Source organism: Protopterus annectens, chromosome 10.part0 (assembly GCF_019279795.1).
Source record: "Protopterus annectens isolate FY-2018-M chromosome 10.part0, PAN1.0, whole genome shotgun sequence".
NCBI lineage: Eukaryota > Metazoa > Chordata > Ceratodontiformes > Protopteridae > Protopterus > Protopterus annectens.
The window spans coordinates 793,513,031-793,535,796 of record NC_056744.1 but is presented as its reverse complement, the minus strand read 5'-3'; the positions used below and the strand labels follow the sequence as shown (position 1 = coordinate 793,535,796).

The 22,766-nt window shown below is 41.8% G+C and overlaps 1 protein-coding gene across 4 annotated transcripts in view; it reads right to left on the bottom strand.

Moving 5' to 3' along the window:
• Positions 1-22,766, bottom strand: part of AGL (amylo-alpha-1, 6-glucosidase, 4-alpha-glucanotransferase) — a 1,248,201-nt gene that overhangs the window by 924,579 nt on the left and 300,856 nt on the right. For all 4 annotated transcript variants that reach the window (XM_044085615.1, XM_044085617.1, XM_044085614.1 and 1 more), the window contains exon 6: positions 11,095-11,276. In XM_044085615.1, coding sequence (XP_043941550.1) covers positions 11,095-11,276 — 182 coding nt within the window. The remainder of the gene's footprint in view (positions 1-11,094; positions 11,277-22,766) is intronic.

The window sequence follows — 22,766 nt, the reverse complement described above, 5'->3', positions numbered from 1 at the left end:
AACTGCTGTTTTACTCTTTTCTTATTAAATCAGCTTACCACACTGCAGCTACAGATTCATCATTCATCAAGTGCTTTAAAATGTTTTTTTTTTTTCATAACACTACACAAGTTAAATTTTGGATTACAGGCACAGAATGTTAACAGTTTCCTAGAACTATATGTATTTCTACACTTGTCACTTGTGAAAGGATATTCTTTTCTATCACCACAAATGTAAATTATCTCCACTTTTTTGTTATTAATCTTACAATTGCACTTCCCTTACAAGGGCAATCATAGTGACACTATATAGGAACAGCTTCTTTTAGAGCATGGATTCAGGTTTATATCAACAGCATTGACTTTAGTGTTAGAAGCAAAGAACTAAGCAATGTGATCCTTCCCGCACATCACATTTTTTTTTTACTTCACAGAAGATAGTACACTTCTCCTCCTCCCACATAACACAAATACTTGCGAGAGATGCAGCTATTTAGCCAAACTGGAGGCTGAGCTCTCTCAACTCACTGGGCAAGACAAGACAGGTGAGAAGGAGAAACATTACCACCACAAAACACAAAACCAAATGCTACCACTCCACATTTGAATCAAACAAAAATCACACACACAAAGAGGAGGCTCTGAGTGTAGGTAAATAAAAACAAACAGCAAAGGCAGCACCAAAGCAAACAACTGCTCACAATCAACAACTGCTAAGCAAGACACCCCAAAAAACACATAAAAAAGCAAGCAAGCCCCCTAAGGCCACAGTCGGGGAACAATTAAAATATACTACACAATGTATACCTATTACTGACGCAGCACTGAGGCTCACAGTGGCGTCCCTATCCAGCTTAGAAGAGGCCATAGCTAGAACAAGACTTGAGCCCCGTAGAGTACACCCGCCACATAACACAACATGTCTCCACAGGTGTGAATGCTGTACAAATATGACACAGTCATTGTCCATGCTAGTGTGAGAGAGACGCTCTCTGATTATGTGGCCCAGGCAGGACCTTAACCCTGAGAGCATATGTCTTCCTTCACCAAGACCCTTGCCCTAATATAGGTATCTTCCTATCAGCTTTATGATGCCACAATATAGAGACAAGATGATCAGTAAAACAATCAAGCTAATTAGCTTTGTGTCATGGGATGACATGCTTGGACATGCCACGATTGCTGGCTGCTTTGCACTGTCACCCTAGGGGATTCTGCTACCTATTGGCTGGCGTTCTCACACGGGGCTTGTGCCTTCACATAGCCATGGATCAAATTCTAAACCTACCACCCTAGAAAACTCTAAATGGGTTAGGAAAACAAAAATGGAAACCAATGAGGGTATGCCCAAACATGGCCAAAATGCTATTGACTGGTGGCCCTTTTTTCAGTATGGAGAACATCATGTGTGTGCTGTAACTGAACTGTGGTTCAAGGCCCTGAGAGCACCCCGCACTATTAGGCGGACCATACTGCCTCATGTTTCCAATCATGCTCCCCGGCCCACAAAAGGAACCGGATCACTATTCATAAAGGATACTAGGATCCATATACTCCAGGACGATGGTGCTTCTTGTTCCATGAAGTGCAATTCTAACAATAGGCAAAATGCAACACAAAACATAGCTAACAGGCCACCCTCTCAACACAAGCCAATTCTCTCTCTCTCCTGAAGACACACCAGGGTCCAAATGATCTCCAACACAGGAGGTATTAGTATGTATCTCCAAACACCATCATATTGGGAACCAACTTCAGCCCAGACTGGGAACATTACTCTTTCCCTAAACTCCTGAGCAATAGGTTCACTGCCATTCATAAATTCCAACTGCCGAACCTAGAGATAGAAATATACTTAGAGAGAAAAATATACTAGATCTCATTGTCACAAACATGGGGACAAAATTCTCTCAGTGGAAGATCTGATCATAAATAAATGATCATGGATCAAAACATCCCGCTTCCCTATCCCATCCCCAGCCACCCCAAACAAAAATCTCTAAGCAAACTTAAACATAACTATTCTCAACACTGGGTAAAATCCTATCCTGGCCCCTGAGTCAGAGGAAACCCAGTCCCCAAGCTGCCCAAGCTACAAATGCCTTTCTATGAATTCACCTCCTGCACCAGGTGGGCACAAATAAAACCAAGACAAAAGAAACAAAGGGCAAACGCACAGGCTGGGACTGGGTGGACATTAACAAACTTTACAAACCAAGGAACAAGAGGAGAAATGATAGAACGAAACCACAAACAGGAAAGGGAAAAGATCATTATTAGTAATAATAAAAAAAATACGACACTCAAAAAATCAACTAAAAACTTGACTTTAGGAGAAAATCAAGGATCAAATTCACAAAGGATATACCTTTCATGTTAGGGAACCTGCGGAAACCACGATAAACTCAGAATTATCCAAAATGATACAAAATCACTGAACCACTCACTGATACCAACAACCTGGCAGACAGGTTCAGTGCAAACTTCAATTTCCTCTCCCTAAAGGAGAAATAAACCCCCCTCATCTAAAGTGAGGAAGCCCTCCCGTACAGCCAATGCGCAGGTGAACGCTCTCTCTAAAGGAGCTAAAACACAGCTCAACAAGACCGGGATGGGGAGTCCTGGCTGGTATGGCAATAAATGAGGAATTATGATTAAACCAACCCAGCAGGCAAATCAGCAATCTAAGCCACAGGATACCACCTGCAATTTTAAGACTCCGAAATGGGCTTCAAGTCAGATTTCTTGGGATCACTTTACAGTACCTATTATTTTCCTAGACAAAACTCTTAAAATATGTGCATTGTTAAGATTTCCATATTTTCAATTTACTATTACAACACTCAAGACAGTTTTAGAATATGCTTTAAATAATGCATCTCTGTGCTTGCCAGTTTACACACATTAAAAGCTATGTCACTGCATGTATCAAAGTAGTTATAACAGACCTGAACAAAAATTCTTTATGAATTCTCTTAGTCCATGTAATCAGTTCATTCCATATCTATGTACATTTTTAGTGATTCTTCAATCAGCTGATACGGCATTTTTGTCCAGTCTGCTCTGTCCCTGTTCTAACAGTACTCAAATATTACAAATTAAGACTCCAATCACACTCCCTAGTTACTTTTTTGATAGCTGGCACAGTGTTAGAGCTGGCAGCTACACTAACTAGCACAACTAACTGATACTAACTCACTGTACTATGCAAACGGATGAAGCCCTAATTGTGCTCTAAGATTGGAATTCGATTAACAGCACCAGCATTTAAGAGCCAGACAAGGCGCCTCACCTAAGGGAAGAGAAGCTGAGGACTGCAGATGCTCAGGAGGCTCAAGAGAAGGTGCACATCCTCTGGTGGGAACTGAGGAAACCTCAGTCGATGCTTCTTGGTTGAGGAACAGGCTGCTTGCTACCAATTTGAGGAAATTAGGTAAGACTAGTACTTTCAAGCTCACTGTTCGACTTCATTTGCTGCTTAACTGGGACTCTGCAGAGAAAGATAGGGTCATAAAAGAAAACATTCAAACCACTCCTCTTGGTTGTCTAAACTGATGGCCGTACCCAGTCAACCCTCACCCTAAAGCTCTGCCAGTTCCTACCTAGGACTCCAAGTCCCTGAATTAACTCCTCCATGGTTAGGGTCACCAGGAAATCATGACAGAACATAGTCCCAGTGCTGTAGGGCATTTAGCAGCTCAAATATGGTTTGCAGTTGTCAGCACAGATGCAGTTAACTTACTAGTGTAAGTCCAGTGAGAGACTAAAGGCAGGAATTATATTAAAAAAAAAAGTGTTTATTCAGGTATCTTCATAGTCAAAATAAAATAACTGCCCTCTTGGAGTCTAGCTCAAAACAAAGCAAATGTCAGTATCTTTGGTAACTTCTCACTAGCAGTGTTCAGTCCACACAGCCCCTTGAGGATACAGGATGACTTTTGAAAAGACCGTCAAAGGCTGCAGTTTTACTGCTAGTTCTATAAACAGGTACATGAATAACAGGCTCTCACACACACACTTCCAGGACCTTACTTCAGATGATCCCCAGAGTAAGAAATTAACTTCCTGATTCTAGTCCTTCAGGCCACTTCCTTTTATACAGCAGTAATCAATTATCAATTGCTATGTAGCGAACACTGTGTTAATTAGCTAATGGTCTGTGAGAACTGAGAATCCTCCCACGAGTGAGTGAACAAGAGAGAGAGAGAGAGAGAGACAGAGTGAATGAGTGAGTGTGTCATATATATTATATATGCACACACACACACACACACACACACACACACACACACACACACACACACACACACACACACACACACACACCTACTATCATAGATCTTTTAGTGAGGAACCTCTGACAGCATTCCAGTTTTTACATATACCGGGTTAGGTACGTACCAGATGGGGCATTATGTCAAAAACAGGTATGCTGAGTGCTGAATACAGTGGAACAATGACCTCCTTGGACCAAGATGCCATACCTTTGTTTAAAAGTTGCACAATGTAAAATTATTTCCTCACTACTGTAGACATGTGATGGCAAAGCTAAATTACTCTCTGTGTGGGTCACAAAGTTCCCGACAACTGGGTCAATTCTTAGGCATATGTTGTCATAGTTACTATGGGGTGGTTGACTTTCCAAAGGACACCACTAATGTATTTCTTGGCATAATGCACTCCAAACCAGGAAAATTAAAAAAAAAAAAAAAAAAAAACAAAAGACAAGTTGCAGGACGATGGATCCTCTTTATTACCTTGCAAAACATGTCAAAAACCACCCAGAACATTATTTTAAATACATGGCTATGGAAAAAGTTGAAATGGGTCCAAGAGGGGGACACTTAAGATTTATTTTTGTAGTATAAAGAGCAAAAGTTGCACATAAAATACAATGCCAGTGTACCCCCCAGGGCTCAATGATGTGATTTCTATCAGTTGTGTTTTAAAGATGAAAGCTGAATTTGCTTTTTAAAATATTTTCTGTTATAGTATTTAAATTCAACTACACCGTGTGTCTTGTATGTTTAGAAATAATATATGTACTGTATTTTTAGTACAAGCTGGGTTGAAGCTGACAGATCAATGGAAACGTGACTTTCTTATTTTATCATATACATAGAGAATGTAGTGTGATTTTTTTCATTCTGAAGTAGTCATTTATACCATTGACGAAAGCACTAAAGTGAGTTTTAATAAAGAGGATCCATCACCCTGCAACTTGTCTTTTAGTTTTTTTTTTTTTTATTTTATTTCTTGGCATTTAGTTTTATTCCATGGCTCTGACACCAGTTTTTGATCTATGTCAGCCCTTCTTAGAGATCATTCTATGACTGCTCCTAATTTGCAATAGTCTACAAATCTGGTCATCCAGAGGCCTTGACTTTAGAGAAGTAGATGCAAAAAAGGTGTTGTCTCAAGACTGATCCCGGAGATGCACTGCTGAAGACCGGTCTCTGTTGAGGTGGACTCCCAATTCTAAATTTACTGGGGCCTATCAGTGAGCCAGCTGGCTATTTACCAGGTGACATAAGGGTTTATGCCTCATCTCTTCAGTTTGTCAACAATGCCCAAGTGGGGTATTTTGTCAAATGCCTCGGCCATGTCAAGGCGGGCAATGTGAACAGTTCTGCCCTCATCTATAGCTTTAGTGGCCATCACAAAGAATTCTTTTGAGATAGGTAGGCATGACATGCCATTGGCTTTACTGGAAAAGCTCACTAAGACTCTGCCACTGACTGCTGTGAGGGAAAGATTGGTCTGTTTTTCCTTATATTAGTTTACTATCTTGTATTGTTTTACTGCTTTCTTCCATTTTATATACTGTGGTGCATTTTCATCACACTATGATTTAATTAAATTCAGTCTTCTATATCATACTTAAACTAGGAAAGAATCCAAAGCATTAAATAACATGCCTTATGCAGACGGCCTCAAAGCCCTATCCCCATTTTCTCTCTCTTTCAGACTGCTGAGGAAAAATCCATGCCTACCATAAATGGCATCTACAGACCCCTCTATGATTGACCTCCTGTACCTCAGCAAAACAAACAGAACCAGAATTACTTATTCTAATGACTTAAACCTTGCCTGGGATATAAACTGACCTGCTGGACAGACAAGACATGTACTCCAGAGACTACACCTTCTCTGGAACAGGCTCCCATCCATGTGAAGCAGAGCTCCTCCCTATCCCAATTTAAGTGCAACTTAAGCAACTGGATGAGGACCTGGAAATTTACCCATGGTCTGGCACCTGTGTCTCTAATGAAAACAGACAGCCTGTAAATGCTTCATCTCTCAGGCCTTAGCTTGTAAATATTTCATCTCCCAAACCCCTGCTTATCTAGGGTACCAGAGCTCGTCAGATATTTCAGATGCATGGCTAAGCTTAAAAAGACCTCAGTGTTTTACAGCCTAGTCTCTCTCTCATAAAGCCATACAGAATTTATAGATCTGGCTCTGTGGTACAGCTCTAACTGCTAGGTAAAGACAGCAGTAAGGTAATGCCTGTTTGCCATTCTCTGGGGGAGGGTTAAGGGTGCATGCTTGGCATGACAGCTCTACTTGGGGAGTCCCTGGTGGAGACCAGAAATCAAAAACGCATTTGTTCTGAAGGGGTACAGGGCCGACTCTTGGGACAACACAAACAAAAGCAGGAAAAGTTACCTCAACAGATGCTCACTGCAAGCCAACACATTCAGCTTCCTCATGCATGGGTAATGGGAAAACATTGGGATTAACTCATCCCCAAATGACAGCACTGTTCCCACTCCTTAAAACCCCACCCCAGGGGAATAAACTTACTACAGGTCTCTTGCTTGGGGGGTACATGGTTCAAAAGAGTAACAATAAGGCAGTTTTGTAGGTCATGTCATGGGGATCAGCAGCAAAGACAGGTGGAAATATAAATACAAACTTGATGCAAGTATACATTTATGTTTATGTGAGAATCGCTTAAGTAGCATAATCTACAAGCATGTTTTTCAGAGCTGGGAGTAAACCAGAGTATCCCGAGAAAATCTATGCATAGAAAGATAATGCAAACTCCACAAAGATAGTGATCAGAAGGCAGTACTGAACTTTGAAATCAAGATCCTGCAGCTGTGAGGTATAGATCTAATCAGTGAACTAACAACAAAGAAAGGGGCATCTCAAATTCTGGAGAACATATACATCTGTGCCATGACCAAGACGGTTTAAAGCCGGAGAAAGTATTCCAGAAATGCAAGGCTACACTGCCTTCCCCACATTTAGATCAATAGCAGCACAGACTGGGGCCAAAGGTGGAGGTGGTTTGATCTATGTTCGTAACAAACATACCACCAGGTTGGTTAAGCAAGAGGATACCACGGAGCTCATCCACGTGCAAGTCATCACAGGTAAGGTCCCTCAACATATCATGGCTAGCTACAGGTCACTATCTATATCCTTAGAGTCTCATGACTCTTGCCTAAACCTACTAGAGACTCACCATCCAAACAAACACCCTATTCATAGGTGACTTTAACTAACCCTCTAAGATGGGGAAACATACACTGCCTTAAACTCACATGCACAATGCTTCCTGGACTTTATTAATACAAATACCTGGAACAGATGGTGCACGCTGCAACTAGAGGATGCAACCACAGGATCAAATATACTGATCTGGCATTCACCAACATGAGAGAGCACTGCACCAGCAGTCTCACCTCCCCTAGCCCTTCATGTGACATCCTCACTAGTGAGGTCAGATCACAAACCTATTAAGCAACAGTTTGTCAAAATTCAAGGTTCACTCCAACCCTGAGACCACAGCTACCTATACAGAATAATTTACAGTCACTGTACAAACATGTGAATGGCTACAGAGAGGCTGCCATACTTACCAGAAATAAACCAAAAACAAACATTAAAAACAAATTCCACTCGTGGAATCCTCACCTAAACAAAATATATAACAAAAGAAGAAAACTCCTGGCCAGATACAAGAAAAACAACTCCCTTAAAGACAAGTGTGCTCTTATACAATCACAAGAAACTAAGAGGTCTAATCAAGTCCAACAAGGCCATCTATGAGGTCAGGACAGCCTTATAGGCCAAGGACAATCAGAAGGCTTTCTTCAGCTGCATCTGGAACCTTAGAGGTAACGCACAGTATGCTGAACTGGTGGTGAACAAAACCAGGATGACACAGCAAATCTGCTGGCTAATAAATTAAAATCAAACTTAACCCCCCAGCTCCACCAGGTGAAATCCCCTCCGACATACTTCCCCCAGCTATCAGTAGGGGTGAGGTGCTGGCAGCACGCACTAAAGCCAAGAACACAGCTTCCATGGGTCCCAACAACATCCCGATTGCCTCCTGTACAGTCTAAAACATGACCCATCAGGGCCACTTGAGGCAATATTCTACTACTGCCTTGAAACAGGCTATATTCCAAGTGAATGGAGGACAAAAACAGTCAGTCATTCACCTCCACGAGGGCAGACCATCAAGTGACCCAAGGAACTACAGACCCATCAGTCTAACAAGCCTAGTATGCAAAGGCATGGAGCAAATTATCTGAAAATGATTAACAAAGATAGTGGCAACTTAAAGACACTGGACCTTTCCCAATTTGGCTTTGTTAAGGGAAGGTCATGCCTACTTAACCTGGTAGACTTCTTTGAGAGGGTCACCAAAGCAATGGATGAAGGTAAAACAGTGCATACTGCATAACGTGACCTGGCTAAGGCATTTGATAGAATACCCCACTCAGGCATTGTTAACAAGCTCTCTGAGCTAGGAGTAAACCCTTGAATAACTCGATGGATTGCCAACTGGCTCACAGACAGGACCCAAGAAATTAGGATCAGTGAGACCACCTCCATCAAGAGACTGGTCACCAGTGGAATACCCCAGAGTTCCATGCTGGGCATGCTCCTGTTTTACACACTGAAGGTGGCAATGTTTTGCCTAAACCGGTCTGCGGTTCTCACAACAAATTGAATACTTGTTAATATAGTGTGCTGGCCATTTTTTTTTTTTTTTTTTTTTTACATATGTAAACAGCAATCTGGCCTTTGACCAACATGTAGCTAAGATTAAAAATCATTCTATGTTACCCAACTTATAGGTAAGGGTATGGCATCCAGGTCCAAGGATGTTCTAGTACCACTCTATTTGGCCCTTAAAAAACTATCATTGAATACAACACCCCCTTTGCCATGTATCTAACCAAGTACTTACAACAGTTGGAGCGCTCACAAAGGTTTCTCACCAGGAGAATTCGGAGCATGAATACGCTTGACCTACACTGATTGCGTAAATGCTCTGTCTCCGTATTCAATCTCCTACAGGCTGCTGAGACAAGATCTTTGCCTGGCTTACAGGGTTTCCTCAGACACATGCCTGACGCATCTGTTGCACATGCACAAAATAAACAATACCAGAAACACTAAATCCAGGGAAATGAAATTTACTTGTGACAAACAGAACATGCTGGAAAGACAGATGCATGCCCCAAATGATCTCTGCACTATGAAATAAGCTCCCCATCCACATAAAAGAGTTCATATCTGACCCTATTCAAACAAAACCTTGACAACTGGATGGGAAATTATAAATTTACCCCCAGTCTGGCCCCCATGTCCCTTATGGACAGCGACCGTCAATACGAAAATTATTATCCTAAGTAACACCCCCTAACAAATCCTTAGCTACTTGCCTACCGACATACTACCCCATATGTTACTTGGGAGTCAGGACTAAAATGGTTTGGGATAAACAGCTAGGTTTGTAAGGGCCCTGGTGGTCATTAGCCTAGCAACAGCATATGAATATATAAATCAGGTACCTACTTCAGCACTCTGAAGTCCTCAATTAACATAACAGACACAAAACTTATAGCTCTGTGGGGCAGAAAAAGATGGAAAATGTAGAAAAGGGAAAGCATCATAATGATGTTCTCTTTCGGGGGGGGGGTGTCCAAGGCACTGGAAGTCAAACCAGATGAACATCGGTCTACGGATAATTTGCAAAATCAACAAACTGCAATGCAGTAGTGACACTTGTAAGGAACATCAAGGAAACTTCTCACGTATCTGCTGGCAGTCACTGCAGGCAGACAAATGAGCGAATACACCGGCAGAAGCTCTTCCTTAGCAAATGGAATGGACAATCAGTGCATCTTTGCATGTCATCCCTGTGTATGACTGATGACCAGCTGAGTGCGTCAGACTGAACACAAATGGTCAGTAAGTTTTTCCTAGAACATCCAATGTCTGGCAGCTACATACAGTAGGCATGACTTTTGAGCAGGACCACAGGACACTGTTTTAGGGAAGTTTCTCCTTTCTTCACTGTTGCATACAAGTGGAGTTAGTATGTACAGGTTAGGAGGTTGGTGGGGAAGGAGGGCTTCCATCACTGTCAAAACACTCTTTTTAAGTCAGCTATGTACTATGCTCTTGATTAGTTGTAATTAAGAGTTTTCCTTCAAAGTGAAAATGCACTGATCATCTACAGGGAAAGTACTTTACAACCTCATTTTCATATATCTGTTTGGGTGATGTATGTGGGATCATGATACTCATTGCATGACATTAGAAGCAGATCATTAGTGCAGGGTTTATGTACATTACATTTGTTTCAGAGAACAGAATGAATCAACAGACAAGAATAAAAGAGCTAATTCAGTCTGAGAAGGTTCATCCCATTTTGTGGTCAAGCAGGACAGAGCCAATTATTAAAATCCTCAACCAAGAATGAAGCAGCTTCAGAACATCTGCTGATAGCACAAAGACAGAAAACTGCAATTCCACTAAGGAGAAAGAACAACTTATTTTTATGATGCAGTTTGTGTGCCTTTTTTTACAGTTAATGGCTTTGTGAAATGTGAGGCGTACAAACTTATTGGAAGAAGGGACTAAACGCTTTGCTAGACTATTTTCAGTTCAAATTCTCTTCTGCAGTCTAGAATTAATGGAAATGTATTAAAATAAAGATACACTCAGTCTTTGCACTGTAATTTTTTTCTCTGTGACAGTAACATTTCACACCTACATTTCTTCTACAAAGCTGCAAGAAAATTAAATATAATTTAATAACTTTTCCATCAGACGTGTCAGAAAGCAGAGTTTTACTCACATTTTTGTGGGCATCACCAGTAATGAGGGCAGGAAGTCCTTTGGCCTCGTATACTCCATTTTCAACATCACATGTTAAATGCCAGAGAGCCCTGTCTAGAACCCATGCTGGCTTTAAATGAGGAGAGTTCACTAAATTGTAACCACATTCAGGGTGTTTCGTAATCCACTTACTGTTGGATGCTATAGGAAAACAAAACACACTTTATAAAATGACAGCATAACTAATTCTCCTAAGCAATAGAATATACTAATGTACTCTTCCATTAGAATACATAGCATATCCATCATTCTAATAAAAACAGCACAGAAAGCTGCAATAATGTTAGGAGCAAGAACATAAATTAATAGTACGGTCAAAGTTTGATCCATTGGTAGCTGCCTACTGAGGCATCTAAAATGGGGTCTACATGCTGAACATTTATCAGGTACACAGAAACTATAAATATTACTATTATGGCCAATATGACACATTTGAGCTGTTGTCCTGCCAAAGACTTATACAAACGTATATATTTTTACTTTGCTATCAGGCATATTACTTCCTGGTATTATGTCAAACAATGCAGCAATGTTTCTCTTTTACTGTGCTACACTACATATCCTCATATTCAAAAACAAATCAGAAATTAAGTGTCTTTCTTCATTTTTATTAAAAATGTTTAACAATGGTTATTAACTTCATACATTTTGAACATTTGTACAAACCCTAAACAAGCCACTCTAAACATTTTCGTTAGCTTCATGCATTATACGTCTTCTTTAACAATTATCATTCACTCCAACATTAGATAATTGTGCATGCCCTGCCTTCTCTTAAATTTTATTTCTAATCCTTTACATTATTTGACATGCAATGTTCCCACAAATTCCATTTATTTCTGTGCAATTTGTTGCTTCCCTTTTTTAAATCCCCTTCCAGTTCCTTGATTTCAAATACAAAATATTTCAGTTACAGCTGGTTAAGATTTTGATTACCATTTCTGAATTGCTTTTTTGGCAGCTGATAGCATTAAACTTAACAAGGCCTTACTAATTCTAGGTAATCTGGATCTCATATCCAACTCTAAATAATCATCTCCTTAGCTGCAGTCATTTGCTCTTCTAACATTTCTAGCAAAGTACTCTGTAAGGAATTTTTAAATCTACAAGCTCATAACATTCCCCAAAACACGTTCAATTGTCTCTCCCTTTCCCATCACATCTCCAGCAATTGCCATCTATCCTACGAAAAATTCTTTGAAGTCAGCCTGGGGTGTAAATATACCTTTGCAAACATTTCCAGGCAAAATCCTAAACCTTCTGAACATTCTTGCATAGTTTGCAGCCATGGAGATGTCATCCCACTGTCCTGCTGTAAATTGCTTTTACATCTTCTCTTAGCAATCATTTCTAACCTTATCCGGAGCTGCTCTATGTTTGGCATCCTTTGCCAGAGGTCTAGAGTAGTTCTGCTTTAATCCAAATAAAAAAGCAAAATAAGTAAATTTTGTGATTTATTGAACTCTCGCATTATTTCTGTTTTTTTACTATTTGTGACTCCATTCTCTGCACTTGATTTGCCCTGTACTAATACTAAGACAGCACAGACTAGAGTCAGACCTGCTGAATCTACCCTGTTATTGATACAACTGAGCACTAAACCAGCCACCTTACATTAAGGGCTCCCTTGTACCCTTATGGCAGAAGAGTGTGGATCCAATCTTGTCTGAGCTGGGAACTGCTACAGGAAGGTTCGTTGTGTGCTTTCCTATTGGTAGATTAGCTTAAAAGTGTTTAATTTCACCTGTATTCAACCCTCTCATTTGCACACTGCTGCACATCTCACAATGAGGGTTAGTGGTGCACTGTACAGACTCAAATGCCTTGAATCACAATTCTTCACTAGACATCTGTAAATGAAACCCTCCCAAGCTTCCCAGCTGCACTACAAGCACCTCAGTTGTGCAATGAGCAGTGTTGCCACACTTATCATCCACAGCCTTCAACAGAACAAGCCCCTTTGTTAGTACTAGTGCAAAAACTGGTCATACTACCCTACTACCTTCCCTAATAGCACATACGGTAAAAATTTGCTATAATGGACATGCAGTTTCCCATCATTTCTCCAGTAAGCTGATTGGTACAGGCATGCTGAGGCAATGTAGTAATTGCCTCATGTACACAGACGACCACTTACTAATAAAACAAATACCCTATGTGAGGGATGTAATTACACTATGAAATTGGAATCAATTATCTCACGTAACAAGCCAGACATCAAACAGGTTGTCAGCATGCACACTTCACCTCTCACACAAAATAAGGTCACAACACAAATCCACATACGCAGAGGTACTCACTAGAAGCCTACCAAAAGATCAGAGACCTCCCAAACATAACACACTTGCACACACTGCTACACAAACAGAAACCACTACACATAAAAACACATACACCAGTGTCTCAGCAAATCAGCCCCCAAGGCAAAACACATCAAAAACAAATGTCTTGGTCATAGTCAACTCCATAGTGAGACACACAGATGTGCCCCTAACCAAGCTCGACAAAGAGCAGGTCAAGGTCAAGGTGCCCGTCAGGTCCCAGGATCTGTCAAATCACGTATGCACTCAAGTCACTCAACAAGTACAATTATGACTCTGTCATAGTCCATGCTAGGGTGAATGACTTCAGACATACCTCTGTGGACTATATGAAGAGAGACATGACTGAACTCGCAGACTCCGTGTCTCAGGCAGGTATGACCATAGCCCTAAGTTGCATTCTACCTTCAACCAGGATGATGCTACAATATAAACAAAAAATGACTTGACTTCAACAATTTGCTTAGCTTCTGGTGTCAGTCCAGGAGGATCCAATATCTGTCATCCTGAGATGACATAGTTGACAGGCCAAGCTGCTTTGTCAGAGATGGTCTGCACCTGTCTCATGTAGGCTTTCTGATATAGGCAAAGGTGCTTGCCTCTCCCATAATGTAGTTTTAGGCAAAGTCAAAACAACAAAATTTCCAACATAACAAAATCCACTCGAGACAAATTCAGGGTTCTGCTACTTAATGCTAGGAGTCTAAACATGAAATTGCATTCCCTGGAAGCACTCCTCGCCTTGGAAGATTCTGACATCTCTGCCGGCACTGAGACATGGTTCAAGGCCACAGATAGCACCTCAGCTGTGCAAGGCTACAATGCCTTCCACATGTTCAGACTTCAAAATGAGCGTGAAACAACTAAAGATGGAGGTGTATTCATCTTCATTAAAGCCAAGTATACCTCGAGACTAGTCAAACTGTACGATTCTCTCAAACTACTCCACGTCCAATTAACTATAGGAAAAATATCTTACCACATCATTGCTAGCTATAGGTCCCCAACCATGAACCAAGAAAAGCACAGTGCCTACCTTGACCTACTGCAGTCACTCACCATATAGTCAGTCCAACACCTTAGTCATGGGAGATTTCGACTAGCCTTTCAATCGACTGGATGACATACATGAGCACAAACATGCTCACCCAGACATTCCCGGACTTTGTCAATACAAATGCTCTGAAACAGATAGCAGCCCCACAAGGAGCTTAAATGTCCTAGACCTAGTACTCACCAACATGGGGGTTCACTGCACTCCCCCCATGTAATGCCCTCCCTGGTAAGGTCGGACCATAAATCAGTCTCATTAAAAGTAATTGGACCGGACACCCCCACAGGAGCAAAAAAAAATTTAAAACTTCTCCAAACCAATCTACTAAGCAATGGTATAAAAAGTTTTACATCCCCCACAATCACAAACACTGACTCCTATGCAGAAGTGTACACAAATGCCCTACATAAACACTTAAGCAACTGTATAGACTCAGCTGTAACCTAACCAGATCAAAACCAGATCCTCCCGAGAAAAAACAGCCATCCTAGTGGACCTCAAGTATAAACAGATTATATAAAAGGAAGAAGCTGATGTCCAAGAACAAAAGGGAACTGGGTCAGTAGAGGAAGAATCCCCTCCACAGCTTGAACAAGCAAATCAGAAATCTTGTAAAGTCCTCTAAAGCTAAATATGAAGCTAAAACAGCATTCTCTAACTACATCGGTAATCTAAAAGGGGATGCCCAGCTATGTGTTGAACTGGTAGTAGATGGTATCACTCATACTATACCAGAGGAAACTGCCAACCTGCTATCGGACAGATTTGGGGCAAACTTCACCCCCGTCCCCACCAGCCATATCCCAAAGCATACCGGACAGCAGCCCTCTGCCTTGTATCTCTAGAGATCAGGTCATATCTGCACTCTCAAAGGCCAAAAACACTACCTCAATGAGACCAGATAACATTCCAGGTTGCTTACTAAACAATTTAAAATATGACCTAGTGGACCCAACTGGCATTCTCTTTCACCACAGCCTGAAAACTGGCTTTGTTCCAGCAGAGTGCAGAACAGCAACAATGATCCCCTTGCACAAAGGGGGGGGGCATCAACCAACCCTGGGAACTACTGAACCGTAAGTCTAACCAGCCTCATCTGCAAGGTCATGGAAATAATCATTGTGGACCTTATCAACAAGAATAAATACAAGGTGAAAGATTAGATGAGAAGGCAATAAATGCGGAAAATGCATAAATATAGTTGCAAGTATAGAAAACTCTTAGAACAACTTCATGTTGATCAGGATTGAATGCAGGAATAGTTAAGGAGAGGGATTTAAACCAAAAGACAAAAGGTTAATACTGGCGGCCCAAGACTGTGGACTACATACACATTGGTTTACAAAGTCTATTGAACATGTGAAAGGAAAAAGACAAAGCACATGCAGCAGCTGGAGAGACCACAGAGGTTCCTGACCAAGAAAATCCTGGGTCTCAAACACCTATCCTATACAGATAGGCTAAAAGCCTTGTCCCTCTACTCAGTCTTGTACAGACTGCTCAGAGGTAACCCATGTCTAGGCCATCTCAGACCCAGCCTTGATGGAGTAGCTGCATATCCACAAGTCAAAACTCCACTCACGCAACCTGCACACAAGACCTCAACCTGGTCTGTGACATTAACAGAACTTGATGGGATAGATTTGTGTCCCAAAGACTTCCCCCGTCTGTGGAATTGACTCCCTCTCCATGTCACGCAGAGTACCTCTCTAGCCCTCTTTAAGAAGAACCTGAATGACTGGATGGGAAACAGAAAAAACACCTCTGGAATCCCACCTGTGTCTCTGCTAGACACAAGAAACAGGTGCTGACTTTGTGGGAACATGGGCGAAATTCTTGGCTAGGCTTATAAGGGTCTCAGGGCCAATAGCCTAGTATCATCCTATGAACCTATGAAATGCAGGTTTGGTAAAACAGTTGCACATCTTGTTGCTGGTTGTGATATACTAATGGCAGACTGACTGTATACTGAAAGGCATAATGTGTCAAAGACTGTTGCATTGGGGATTGTGCAAACATTATAATACTGCGATAGCTGAAAACACTGAAAACATGAACCACAAAGCATCATAGAAAATGAACAAACCAAACACAAAGCAGCTTATACTCCACAAAACCTTCAACCAAATGAAAATGAAAACAAGGAAGCAACAGCTCAAGAAAACCAATACATTAACAGCTCCAACGCTAAGCGCTTTTGTCTCTCCACTTATTCTCCAAACAGAGACTTCTTCGGACAACCATATAAAAAAATACTATGGACTTTTATACATAAACAATCACATGACATATCTAATCACATGATGCACTTTTATACATATCTAATCACATAAGATCTACACATTTGTTTGGTGTTTTTAAATGTGTAGATGTATCATGTGATTAGCTATGTCATGTGATTGTTTATGTATAAAAGTGCATTCTCTGTTTGGAGAATAAGTGGAGAGACAAAAGCGCTTACCGTTGGAGCTATTAAAGTATTGGTTTTCCTGAGCTGTTGCTTCCTTGTTTTTGTTACCATAGAAAATGAAGTCTTGTATCATATGGGATCATGCGTTGCCAACAGTTCAAACAATAGATGCGAGAAAATCAGATGTAGTAATTCATGAAAAGAAGACAAAAGCAGCATCGATTACTAAAATTGCTACACCCAGTGACTACAGTGTCTTACTTACAGACACAAAGTCATAAAATACCAGGATTTGCAGGCAGAAACGAGGACAATGTTGAAGGACTCCCAGACAGTTCCAGCAGTAGTAAGAGCAATGGGTCTTATTACAAAAAAAAAAAAAAAAAAGTGAAGAATTTACAGTCATACTTAGACATGCTATCAATACATGTAACTCCGTACGAATTGCAGGGAGAGTCATTACTGGGCACATTGCGGGTGCTGAGAACAGCACTTCTGGCTAACCTCAAAGACTGAAACAACACTAATTTCATGAACTTTAATCATACTTTAACTTAGGAATGTGGTCCATTTCATCATGGTGTTATAAACTCAAAATAACTTGGGACAAAATCTAAAAAGAGAGAAACTATCAAGGACATAGGTGACCTTCAAACTCAAGACCCAACCCAATTTGGATTTATTAAGGGTTGATCATGCCTATTAAACTTAGCAGACTTCTTCAAGGAGGTCATAAAAGCCCTGCATGAAGGTACAACAGAGCATACCACCTATCTTGACCTAGCCAAAGATTTTGACATCATCCCCCATTCAGGTATCATTGAGATCCTCTCCCAAATGGGGATGAACCCTTACATCATTAGATGGGTAGCCAATTGGCTCACCGACAGAAAGAATAATTGTGTAAAATCTTACCATAACCATAGATGCCTTTCTCTTCACCACTGCAGCATTCTTAAACTGAGAGATTTCCTGCCTGATGGTGACCCGATGTCAGCCAGTATACAAAAGTCTTGTACTACTGTAGGGTACATGGGATGTTGCATGTAGGCTGCTGTTGGACATGGGCCATAAAAGCGATATATACACATACCATCCTCAGAAATGAATGCCCCAGGAGAAATGCCAAACTAAGGCTATAGAAGGTCAGTACATCCAAGCAGAGGAATACACCAAAGGGGATGGAGGGACTAACAGAATATTGCAGCAGTGAAGAGAAGGACAGCTGTGGTTATGGTAAGATTTTACACAACTATTCTATGTCAATTTATTCACTTACTGCAGTATTCTTAATCTGAGAGGAGTGCCAAAGCTCAAGAAGGAAGGGAGGAAGAAGGAGCAGAGGAGCTCTCAATGAAGCCAAGTAAAATGGCTTTGGCAAAGCCAGCTCTGGGTCTGGAAATGCCATCTAGTTTGTGGTGCCTGGTAAAGGTATGGATAGAAGACCAGGTGGCTGCTTCAAGGACAGCGTTATTATCTAGGTCCTTGAAGAATGCCCTAGAGGAAGCTACAGCCCTAATACAGTGGGCTTTTACTGATGAAGGGAGTTTCTTTCCATGGAACATATAAGAAAGGCAAATAGTCTTTGAAATCCAAGAAGAAATGGTCTGCTTGGAAACTGGTAAATCCAGAGCCCTGTGATGAAAGTTCACAGATTTCCTGATAGCTTTATTCTTGTCCGGATAAAACTTAAGTTGTCTGTGTACATCTAAGGAGTGTAGTACCTTCTCACTGTGGTTTTGTGGAGAATGGAAAAAGGTAAGTAATTGGATGGATTGGTTAAGGGATAATTCATTAACCACTTTTGGAATAAAGGAAGGGTTTGTTCTCAAGGATACCCTATCTTTATGAAAAACCAAAAAGGGGGCACAGCCATAAAGGTTTGAAGCTCTGACATCCTTCTAGCTGAGGTCAAGGCCACTAGTAAAAAACTTTTCCAAGAGCAATGTTTGAGGAAGGCTGAGGATGCAGGGTCAAAAGGGGCCTGGGTCAGTTCTAGGACAAATTAAGATCCCAAGGAGGAGGAATAGGTTTCTGGGAGGCCTGAAGTGAAAGACGCCCTTAAGGAAATGTTTCACCTCAAATCTGGATGTTAGAGGGGGAGAAAGAAGCAAACAAGCAGAAATAGCTGACGTGCTTTGACAGAGGAGTAAACCAATTCAGCAGAGAGCAATTCACCCAGGAAAGACAGAACCACTGGGATTCCCACTGTCAGTGGGTCTTGGTTCTTAGAGAGACACCAGAGTGAAAATCTTTTCCACTTGGAAACATAAGATTTTCTTGTATTGGGTTTTCCGGCCTCCTGCAAAACTCTGAGCACGTCCTCTGAGAACAGGTGTCTGAAGGGGATAGAATCCCATCACCCAAAGTATCAGCTATAGCACTGACAGCTGTGGGTGTATTAGGGATCCTTTGTTCTGTGTGAGTAGGTCCACTCTGTGTGGTAACTTGTGGTGATGTCCCTTGGCTAAATACAGAAGTGGGGGTAACCAGTGCTGTCTTGGTCAAAAGGGACTCGCCAGCAAGATTTTTGGTTGGGCTTGTCGAATCTTGAACAGGACCTTTGGTATTCGAGGAAGGGGAGGGAATGCATACAGAAACATCCCCTTCCAAGAGAAGGAGAGGGAGTCTACTTTCCAAACCAGAGGACTTGGGACTCTGGCACAATATTTTGGAAGTTGTTTGTTCAGGGGGAGGCAAATAAATCTATTTGAGGAATACTCCATTGGTGGACTACATCCAGTAACTCATCCCTGTGAAGCATCTATTTATGGGACTGATTCAGGGATCTGCTTAAGAAGTTTTCCACGAGATTCCTGCTGGAGGGAATGTACAGTGCCAGAATAGTCATGTGGTATAGGGACAGAAATTCCCATACCAGAAGAGCCAACCAGCACCTGGATAGGATTTGGTCCCCCCTGCTTGTTCACATACCAGAAAACTGTCATATTATCTGTGAACAGTTGTAGATGGACTGGTTAAAGTAGTGACTGAAATGCTTGTACAGCCAATAGTAATGCTCGCATTTCCCTGATGTTTGTGTGTTCTGACTTTTGGAAATGGGTCCAAATTCCCTGAACTGTGAATTAGCCCTAGGCCGCTCCCCAGCTCACATCTAATGCATCTGTGTAGATTTCTAGGACTGTGGCAAGAGGATGTAGGGGTAGGCCTGGATTTAGGTCTATCCAATGAATCCACCAGAGTAGTTCCCTCTTTAGGCAAGGAATGAGGGAGGCTTTGTATTCTAGCAGGTGAGAGTGTTGGGTCCACACTGACCTGAGGAACCACTGGAATTTTCTCATGTGGAGTTTTGCCAGTGGTCCGTGGGGATGGTAGAAGCCAAGAATCCCAGCATCCTGAGGAACTCCCTGGACGTGATACATGTTAAGAGGAGAAGGACCAAAAGTCCTACACCTTCTGAGATGGAAGTGGCACCCTCATAATGTCTGTCTGGATTCAACAACCCAGGAAAATGTGGTCCTGTGAAGAAGTGAGGACAGACTTCCTGTAGCTGATGGTGGTTTCCAAGTTTTGGAGTAGACTGTGTGAATTTGGGGCTTGTAAAAGGAGATCATCCAGGTATGGGAAGATCTAGATGCCCAAAAGTCTGCAGTGTGCAATCACTGGAACAGGCATTTGGTGAATACCTCTGGTGTTGTAGAAAGGCCAAAGGGCAAGGCAGAGAATTGAAAATGCCAGGAACCCACAGAAAAACTTAATTTCCTGAACATGGGATGAATGCGGATGTGAAGGTAAGCATCTTTTATATCTAGAGATGCCATGTATCCTTGTGGATGGATAACAGTAAATAATATTTGGAGTGTTAACTCTCTGAAGGTAGGAACATTTAGGAAGGTGTTGAGACAGGATAAATCCAGCACTGGTCTTCAGTGGGAATCCTTTCTGGGTACTAGGAACACTCTTGAAAAGAAGCCTTTTCCCCTTGAGGACTGTTGCTGAAGCTCCAAAAGGGGTTTTGGGAAGAGGAGTAACTGCTCCCTGGGGGGAGGGTGCCCCTGAAGGTGAGGGTGGAGTGCCAAACCATGAAATATCCTTTTTTAATTATGTAAAGAACCCAAGTGTCTTGGGTGAGGCTTTCCTAGACTCCATGAGCACTGGACAAGCAAATGGAAAGAGGGGAAAGGAGAGGATATGCAGGGTAGTCACAGACTGCCTTTGTTGTCAGGGTGGCTGAGAACTTCTAGGCTTCTGTTATCTCTTGCCTCCTCTGGAAGACTTACTGGAGGGGCTTTGAGTATAGCTATGGACAAAAACAGGCTTTGAAGGGAAATTCCCATGCAACTTGGGCACAGGAGAAATCAGGATGTGTTTCAACTCCTTGAGTTCCTTGTTTTTTCCTGTAGGGACTTACCCGAGAGGCTGCTGCCTTACTAAATAAGGCTGAATTGTCTACTGGTGCAGCCATTAACTTAGATTTGAAGTCATCCTGGAGGGAAGGCAGCCTGAACCAGGAAAATCTTCCAAGAACTGAATCAGTGGCAGCTGCTCTGGCACAAGCGACCACAGCATCATAGCTGCATTTAATGGAATGTTTTGCTACCTGGGAGGAAGCTCCCAAACTAGATGGTCAAGGCTTTTCCAGCTGAGTCTAGAAGATCTTCAATGGCATTAGATGCCCAGGACAAAAGCTCTAAGGAGTACTTTGCATAAGTGTCTGGTAATTAATAGCCCTGAAAGTCAAAGTGGCTGACACACAATCATTTTTATCCAGTCTCTCTAGGGTTCTACTTTCTTTGCCTGATGAAAGAAGATTACAGAAGAAAGCATCCAAGAAGGTTTGTCTGTAGCTACAGAAATAACTGCTGGATCTGCAGCAGGGCACCTGAACAGGAATTTACAATTCTCAGGGATCTTGTAGAAGTAGTGTGGCTTCTTGGGGGACAGGGCCTGGGAGTCAGGAGTTCATGAAGTATTGTGAAAGCATCCAGAAAGGCAGGATGCATAGAAGAAAGAACTACTGAGTGGTCGGGGACATCAGCTTACAGTAGTTAATATTTTTTTGGACTTCTGAAATTTGGGAAGTATTCCGTTTGAAGTGCTCCCATTTTCAGAAGAGTTTTACCAAAGCTTAACTCCTACTTTGGGGAGTCAGCAGCTAGTGACTCCTCTTCAGGGGAAACATGTTCCTGGGGGGGGGGGATTTGCATGTTTGCATGGAGTAATCCAGAGATTCCTCTTCATTAGAGGAAAAAGAAAAAAAAAAAAAAAAAAAAATTCACCAACCTGGGCATAAACCCTTACGTCACAAGATGGATCGTAAACTGGCTCTCAGACAGATCCCACAAAGTAAGAGTCACGGGATCTATGTCCGAATCCAGACCAGTAACGAGCGGTGTGCCTCAGGGCTCTGTCCTGGGGCCCCTCCTGTTTATATACTTCTCAGAAGTACAGGCAAGCACTGAAGGGCTGTGGCTGACCAAGTTTGCGGACGACTACAAACTGGGTGCTATAATAGAGTCTCCGGCCAACATGGATATCCTCCAGAAGGGCCTTAATGAGACTGATGCATGGTTTCAAACCCATGGTCTCAAGCTAAATGCTAAAAAATGCGTAGTAATCCCCTTTGGAAAAAACAGAGTACCCGCAAACTACCACATAGGAGGTAACCCCCTGAAATCTGAAGAAGTAATAAGGCATCTAGGGACCCAAGTAGATAGTCAGCTTTCCTTTGATAACCATGTTGCCAAGGTGGCTAGAAAATCCTTCTATATGACCCATCTGATCACGAAAGGGCTCACATCAAGATCTAAGGATGTAGTGGTGCCCCCTCTACTCTACCCTCATCAGACCCATTATTGAGTACAAGGCACCAATTGGACTGTACC